Source organism: Engraulis encrasicolus, chromosome 9 (assembly GCF_034702125.1).
Source record: "Engraulis encrasicolus isolate BLACKSEA-1 chromosome 9, IST_EnEncr_1.0, whole genome shotgun sequence".
NCBI lineage: Eukaryota > Metazoa > Chordata > Actinopteri > Clupeiformes > Engraulidae > Engraulis > Engraulis encrasicolus.
Genome location: NC_085865.1, coordinates 25,695,100 through 25,703,621, shown reverse-complemented (window position 1 = coordinate 25,703,621; position 8,522 = coordinate 25,695,100). Strand labels below are relative to the sequence as shown.

At 42.5% G+C, this 8,522-nt stretch overlaps 1 protein-coding gene across 2 annotated transcripts; it reads left to right on the top strand.

Moving 5' to 3' along the window:
- On the top strand, positions 1-8,130 carry zic4 (zic family member 4). 2 transcript variants are annotated; one of them, XM_063206830.1, is made up of 3 exons: positions 1-3,082; positions 3,191-3,808; positions 6,089-8,130. In XM_063206830.1, the coding sequence occupies exons 1-3, from the start codon at positions 2,662-2,664 to the stop codon at positions 6,523-6,525; spliced, it is 1,476 nt and encodes a 491-aa protein (XP_063062900.1). In that variant the 5' UTR covers positions 1-2,661; the 3' UTR covers positions 6,526-8,130. The 2 variants fall into 2 exon arrangements, with proteins under 2 accessions (XP_063062900.1, XP_063062899.1); XM_063206829.1 differs by having other exon boundaries at positions 1-3,808.
- The last annotated feature ends 392 nt before the right edge of the window (positions 8,131-8,522 follow it).

The window sequence follows — 8,522 nt, the reverse complement described above, 5'->3', positions numbered from 1 at the left end:
TTGTCATCAGAGGCCATTGACAGATCAATTCAGCGCTGGTTATCTGCCATGCAGTTTTACCATACAGGTGAATACAGAATGGTAATATTAAAGTGCCCAGATGTAATTGTCATATCTTCAAAAGCGGCATAAGAATAGTAGGCCTATAGGACTCCTTGTGGCATTTTAAATTGTTCATAATTTCAAAGAAAAAAAGTCTGGTACACACGAATGTCAAAGGTCACGCTTTGAAATAGAACACTGCGTCAGACATAGGCCTACCGTAACAGCATTCGTTCTTTTTCTTTTACGCACGAGGATATGTTTTGGGAATTTTAGGAATAGGCCTACACTTTTCCATCACCTGGCGCGAGGACGGTAGCAGCTTTATTTTGTCTTCCATTTTCCAGTACGTGGTGGCCTATGCCTCTCAAATATGAAAGATAACTTGGGTTACTGTACTATGCTGATCGACCAACCACAACAGGTCTGAGTGAGGTAAACCAGTGTGTAGGACTTCTGTTTTCCCTTTTTCGTGGTACTGTTTTTCCATCACAGCTATTTTGTGCTGTGATGGTTCCAATAACAGTGGCCACTCTTACTATGGTGCTATGGCGAGGCCAAAAAAAAAGCTCGAAATATTGGCGTGACATTCTGTCAAAAGAAATTAAGCTCTCAGTGCCTTAGAACTACCCATCGCTCCTGGAGGCGAATGAATCACTGATTGACCGTGGCCACTTGCGCAGACTAATACGCCCAATGGCCACGAAGATTTTTACATGTGATATTTGACATGAATCTGATGGTATCTGTTTAACCTCTCCTTGGGTCATCTCACATTACAATTGATATTTGATTCCGGCTGATTTGACACAGATAAACTTCCCATGCATTCATGATCAAGGTAAGGGAGACGTTATAGCTATCAAACATGTGTTGTGTTTGTACCTGGCATGCAACTTCAGTATTGTTGAATGTGAAATAGTAAAGGGCTGTGTCCTAAAATGTATTATGCATCTTACAAACTGTGCACAAAGGTCTAGATTTTTCTAGTTAATATTTTTAGAATGTAGTTCAAGATAGTTCAGTGTAGTTCAGTGTTCACCATTTTGAAACACCATAGAATTTTATGATCATCCTCTCCAATTCTCTCCGGTATTTAAACAGTCTATTTTCTTACTGTTCTAAAAACCTAACATCATTCAACTTTGAGCAGAAGAACACTTCAAACTGATTTTATACACTTAACCTATATTTGTTCAGTGGGCAAGCCTCAGTTGTTTTCAAAACACTGTTACCTGTTCGAAAATGTATTTTCATGCTACAGAAAGACAAAGTTTTAACCTTCCACTAGGAGTTGTGGAGTGTCACTGCAGAGTTTTACAGTGGTGTTAGTTGCGGTGGGATAACTCATTCGAAAGACACCTAACTATGACCTGCATTTTCTTTTCTTCCAAAGTATCACAAATAGCCACAGCACAGATGTTTTATCGAACCAAATATAATATTCTCTTCTTTTTGGATTATAAAGCCGCCTACAGAGAAAATCAACCGCGTCGCAGACTCACTTTGAACGTGGTTATTTGTTTAAAGACCTATGTTGTATTTATAAGGCATTTTCCCTCAACACAGTATTGTGCATTCTGTGGTAACTTCAGCGTTTTGTCTAGCTTGTCTCGTGCTGCTGTCCGTGCGTGCTCGGGCTACTTTATTAGGCGCCTCCTCCTGTGTTGCTGATCCACGGTCAGTCGCGAGCTGTTGCTGACCGAAGTCGTAGACAAAATTACACCTAACTATAACGCTCGGTTCCCGACATTACAGCAATGCCCTGTGTGTCCATCGGTTTTTGAATTCTAAGGAACTGAATCCATTACTCGATGAAGGACTTACCTTTCGGATGAGACAATAGAGAAAGACGGACTGTCATGTAAAATCAATTTCTTTATCATCGGCTTTATGACTGCGAATGCACCCACATGCTCTTTCGAGTTGTGCAATGAACTTGCGGAATGGCACCGTCGAATACTTTCCCAAATAGCCTGCAACGTTTAAGTGAGTTACAATTTACTTTTTGATCACTAATCAATTGAGACGTTTGTGGAGCTTCAATATACAAACTTGGATAAACATTTTGTGCCGGACGCATGCAAGCGGCTCCGAAAAAAATATGACTTTGCAGTTACTCAACGCAGGACCTTATGCACCCTCAGCCATTTATTGTAGTCTACCCTAAATAATAGAAAGACTCACTATATGGTATTGATTAAACTTTGGCGTTTGAAGCTGAAAGTACAGTTACCCTTGCAAAACAACAATATATTTTTTTACCCAAGTGTTGCCCAAGGCACGGCGCAGGCGCTCTAACTGCTTGCTGTCACTAAAGCATTTTTCTCCACATTGGAAACTGTCACAAGTGACGTCAATCACAGAGAACTGACCAATTAGAGCGCAGGGTGATTGTTTAGCTCCACGGGCTGCACAGCCTACCATGAATCTCTATTCAGTATATCAAAGCGTCCTGCTGCTGCCTCTCAACCGAATGGGATTCAATGTGGGCACTAGGATAAGGTCTAAACTTTAGAGTTTTATTTTTTAGTAGTTTTTTTTTCTTGCGATTAAAATATATTTGTCATCATCATTATTATTTTGCCTGCTGTCAAAGTTATTCTAAAATTAGGAGTAATGAGCGTGGATGCTTTGGGAAGCCCTATGATGGACCCTACGTTTTCCAAACGGAACACAGCGCTGAGATTAGTTGACTTGGCAGGGGCTCACCACCATCACCATCATCACCACCATACCCCTCAGAGCGTGACAGGCTTCCCGGGGTTCAGCAGCCATCCACACTCAATGGCTCACGCGCACCCTGGGGAGATTACTGCGGAACCCCGCCTGGGGCCGAGTCCATTCGGGCCAGAACACATGGGGCACTCCGCGGCCCTCAAAATCAGCCCAGCCCATCATTATCCCCACCACCATCACCACAATCATCATATTGCAGGCCACACTGAAGTGGTCTCCAGTCAAACGGGAGCTTTTGGCCCGGTGCAGGCGGCGACGGTCCCATACTCTATGTCTCACACGGCCCAGGCATTATCCGCAGGTAGGGATTTCCTCATACGACGAGAACTGACAGCTCAAGCCATGCCAGTGCTGACCGACCAGCCTACTGGTACAGCCTCTCACCACGGAATGTTTGTCTCAACAACAGGTAGCTATCCGGGACACTATGGTCATCACCCCGACGCTGCGAACCATACCCTCTTCCCCGGACTTCATCACGAACAGTCTGCTAGCGGAGCACCAGGTGGCCAAGCTCTGAACGGACAAATACGGTTAGGAATACCTGGAGAAATGTACGTTAGATCTGATCACTTGAGTCAAGTGGCAAGCTCCAGGACAGACCCATTCGCTACGTCGCCTCTGCACAGCTACGGCGGTCTCAATTTGAATATGAACCTCAGCGCGCACCACCACGGACCAGGAGCTTTTTTCCGGTATATGAGGCAGCCGATCAAGCAAGAACTCATCTGCAAATGGCTGGAGCCGGAACACTCGGTGAAAAAACTTTGCTCCAAAACTTACAGTACCATGCACGAACTGGTTACTCATGTGACAGTAGAACATGTCGGGGGACCAGAGCAAGCCAACCACATATGTTTTTGGGAAGAATGTCCTCGAGAAGGGAAGCCTTTTAAAGCCAAGTACAAACTTGTCAATCACATCCGAGTACACACCGGAGAGAAGCCATTCCCCTGTCCATTCCCAGGCTGTGGAAAAGTATTCGCCAGGTCGGAAAACCTTAAAATCCACAAAAGAACTCATACAGGTCAGTGGTTTCTTTTTTCTATTTGGAAAAAAAAACTTGTTGATGTACATATTTTTTGAGACTGCAGTGTTCAAAGTACTGTACTGTGTATGAAACTCACCAAGGCCTGTTAAGTTTTTTTTTTATTTTGACTTTATATATCTGTGCAATATGACTACTGCAAAACTCCAAATTCTGATCTGAACCTCATGCGTAATTGGGTAACTTTGAAATCCAAAAATGAAGTTGGCTTGAAAGTCCACTGTATCGCCATTTTGCACCAGAATACATTATCATTTAAATGTTTACCACGTCAAATTTCAGGCCTGTAAATAACAAAGCGTTAGACTACCTTGATAATCTGTCCCTTGTCCATTGCGCTGTTGAATGTGGTGCCTCTTAATCCTGGATGTATTATTACAAATATTAACCGTAGCTTTCTCCTACTGAAATAGCTATATCTACTCGGGGTAACCGACCAAACCAGACTGTGACACATCTGGATGGTGCAAAGTTATACGCTGAAATGTAGTGGTTTTGGTTACTCAGTGCAACAGCTTGGTGCACTTTTCCAGGTCAAAACACTCCGCTCTTAGTCATAGCCTAGTTGGAAGACATGTCCACTGTAATGTTTATTTGTAAAGTTATGCAGGTTAAATACAGTAATCTATCGGTGGATTGACATTACAGCAATAGTTCTTTATGTTTGTAAAAGAGCTGTGTGTGTATGAATGTTGACATTAACTGGTGTGGCTGGTGGCTACCTGTTGATACAGAATATGTTGTTCTAGTGTAGTGTAGCCTATATGTAATTGTCAATGCTGCAGTGATTTATCTGAATGAGATTCTGTCGCTAAATCATTGTGCTTTACAAAATGTAAAACATTCAATCAAAAAGTCCATGGAAATAAGCACAAAAGTTTAAAGGTGTATGTTTTGACTGGCAAGTAAGTCTCTTGGTAGCTTATTGAACAGGCGTCGTTTGTTTGTCTGGGTGTAACTTAGGTGAGCTAGAGACGATTATGACAATAGTCAGGTGTACGACAAAAATCAACATATTGGGCTATTGGAACCTGACAGCTGAGACGGATTACACCTTCGTGATCCAAGATGTCTGCGTTGGAGAGCTATTGATGCTCCTCGGTGACTGGCCTAGCATGCAACAAGTCCACATGACAGCGTAAGCGTGAGCGCCAATGGGAGGCAGGCTAGTCGACCCGTCGGCTAGTCGTGCGTAATGCAGTTAATTAACTGGTTCTAGTCAACTCATCCTCTTCATATAAGGTGTATCGCGGTTTGCGTGTGATGTTGGGTTTCTTTTATGGGTCTCATTTCAAATATAGACAACAAACCCTGTGGCAGGGCCCACCATAGCACTAACTAGCATACCTACTGAATAGTTAGCGCTGAAAACCTACACAGTTCAAGTTTGTACACCATTTTTGTTTATTAATACAGTTCTGTTTGCATGCTATGAGAGAGCAAGCTTAAGGCTGCTCTGTGAGATATCAGGAGATGGCTGGCTATGAAGACACAGGGCATTTTCGTCTGCAATTACACCATGATGTGTTGGCTCCCCAGGGCAGAGGGGTTGTTTTGGAGGCCAATTCAAATCTTTGGTTATAGTCGTGCTTTCCCAGGGGGCTCCTCCTCGCGCGCCTTGCTTGTTGTACACTAATATCACTGATTGGCTCGAGCAATCCAACAGCTGAAGGTCAAATTGATATTCAGCACGCAAGTGTAATTAGACGGCAGCAATTATATATTCTCATAAGAATTAAGGGGCTATATGGCGCGCAAGCCTCTCCTTCCCCAAAATCAGCATCCCTGACATTTGAATGTGGGATAATTTATTTGCAACGTCTTTTGACCTGTCTGTGATTACTCTGCCTCGCTTGCCTCATCACCAGTTCCTCCTAGATGAGGCCTACCTCCTCAAATTATGCTTTTAATGCAGATAGATATTCCATATTACGCATGCCCTTGCAAGCTTTAACAGCCGACTGACACAAAAAGTCCATATTATAGCCTACACAGAACGGTCGAGTTTCCATAACTGCTTACACTGAAAGTAGCTGGTACCAACAGGTTTTTTACCCGAAAAACAAAGCAATGTATTATTTTTTGGGCCTACCATAATGCTGGCTAACCTTCCAACACACAATATAGGCCTATTTGGCATCAATTCAAATTGACACATTCACGTCTGGCATGATTGTACATCACGTACGTTTGTGTATATGTTTACCTATACCTAACGTTTGTAAATTATATATGTGTGTGCATTCCCTCTCATTTTAGGCGAGAAGCCGTTTAAATGTGAATTTGACGGATGTGACAGACGCTTCGCCAACAGCAGTGACCGGAAGAAGCACTCCCACGTGCACACCAGCGATAAGCCCTACAACTGCAAAGTCAGAGGTTGTGACAAATCCTACACGCACCCTAGCTCTTTGCGAAAACACATGAAAGTTCACTGCAAGTCTCCACCTCCGAGTTCTGGTTACGAATCATCGACTCCATCTCTCGTTTCACCCTCATCAGACTTGGGCCGTGAGCCAGCAGCCTCCTCGCTGTCCGAGCCGCTCTCTGGGTCTCAGCCCGCTAATCTAAGCGAGTGGTATGTCTGCCACAGTTCAGGTGCCAGCGGCTCCCAAACCCCTCCCAGCGGGGCCTCCACACCTGACCCGTCAGAGCGGCCGCCCTACAGGAATCCCCAGGCCAGGGACACATTCTAACAATAGGATAGTTCGAGTATGACAAATAAACAGTAGTAGGCTATACCATGAAGATAAATTGCATTCACAATGCGTTATTTCGAGGAGAATCCATTTCCCACGACTTACTTGTATACATGCACTGGCACAGCAACAAAATATGATGACACTGCCAATCCAATCAAAAATAGCCAGCTAATATGAGTGTTTATTTCTTATACAATGTAACGGTTACTCGTGAGCATGTGGCTGTATTATTTTGTAAATTAAGTTTAGACTTCAATATCTTTTTAATTTATTTTTGAATCTGACTTGGACATTTTTGTAATATCGAACCAAAGTGTTTCAATAGAAGAAAAAAATGTACATTTGTATATTTCAACGTTTGAATGTTTAAGTGTTAACAGTAATTTTGTATGGTTCAGTATTTCAGCTATTTTGAATTTTTTGCTACTATTGTTTGTATAGAATTAATATTTGGAAATTGTTACAATTTCATAACGAATTATTTCCTCCATTTGTGCTTTATCTGAACTGTTGACCGAAATGTTGTTACTGTATTTGCTATGACAAAACATAACATTCAAAATTATTGCAGTCATTGGTCAATGTTTGCATTTTGTGATTTTGTAATACTTGTTAAGGTTTGTTAACAATACATTTTATGACAATTCGATTGACAAGGGGGCACTCAACATGTGTATCAAACTGCCTTGTAATTTGTCAGTATTTTGAATAAATTGTGTATTATACATTGAGATTTTCCACTGCCTTCGCAATTAAAACTGGATGATGTTGATGTCCACATTGCTTTTAAGCACTTAAAATCTGAAATATCGACCTACATGGTGTAGCAGTTAGACGTCGCCATGGACTGTAGCTCATAGTTAGGTCATCATGCTAGACTGTTTGACAGAGATCGAGGTTTCTTCCCAGCTCTGGACGCTCTCCTTTCGATTGCGCCACAAGTTTTTTTTTTTTTTTTTTTTTTAACAATTTGGCCGCTGATTTTCTTTCCCATTGAAGTCTCACAGTTGAGGCAAAGCCCAAACTTCAACAGGGAGATTTCATAACTTGGGGTGAATGCTTTAAGCATCCCTCTCAGGGGAAAAAACTTTGACAATATTGATTGTGCTGTCTTACTTCACTTCTTTGTGGTTGTTTTTTTTTAAGCAGCCAACTTTTTTTGTCTTAAATGTCTGCCTGTGCTGGCTTTCACGCCGAGGTTATGTGGGCAGTGGCTGATGAAAGGCCCGTGTATATTCCCATCCTGACTTCAAAGTTCTTCTCATACAAAAGAGGCATTTCTTCACGACGGTGAATCTTCATGGTGCGTTAGGAGTTCTATAGTGGTAGCCGAGTCAAACTCAAATAACGCGGGCCCGAAGCGGAGCTCTCCAAAGCCTATTGTGTGGAGTGTAATATTTGCCCGCCCATGGGGTAGGAAATGATAATATATGTTTTATTCACAAGAAAAGGCAAATGTTCCCCTACTTTCGTCACACTTTTCTCTTTCTCGATAGAGGTCACCAATGCTGCGAAGGGTGTGACGTGTTTTAGGTACAATTGTACACGTATTCGTTGTGTTTACGCACAGGCTACTCGCACATTTTGTCGATCCTAAACATTGCTTCGTTTCACATTTCTAACAGTTTTTGTTTACTTTTTATCTCCACGCCGTGAAGTTTTTTTTTAACTGTGAAAAGTATTAACATTATTCAACTAGGCCTACATCTTTGGATAGCATTGCTGCGCCACGCAGACTGGATAGACAAAATGGCTACTGCTTCCAAAATGCATGTATAAGCTACTTTACGAGTCTCAATTTTTCATGTCCGTCACATGTGAAACATTTTCTAAGCGGGTAGGATTGAGCTGTGCTCGAAAACAGACCTAGCAGCAGTGAATGGCAGCAGGGAACTCGGTGCTCCACTTTTTCCATCCAGCTCCAGAGGAAATCTGCCAAGAATCTGCACACGGCCCCTCTCTGCTATGCGATCAGATGCGTTTTGAGTTTG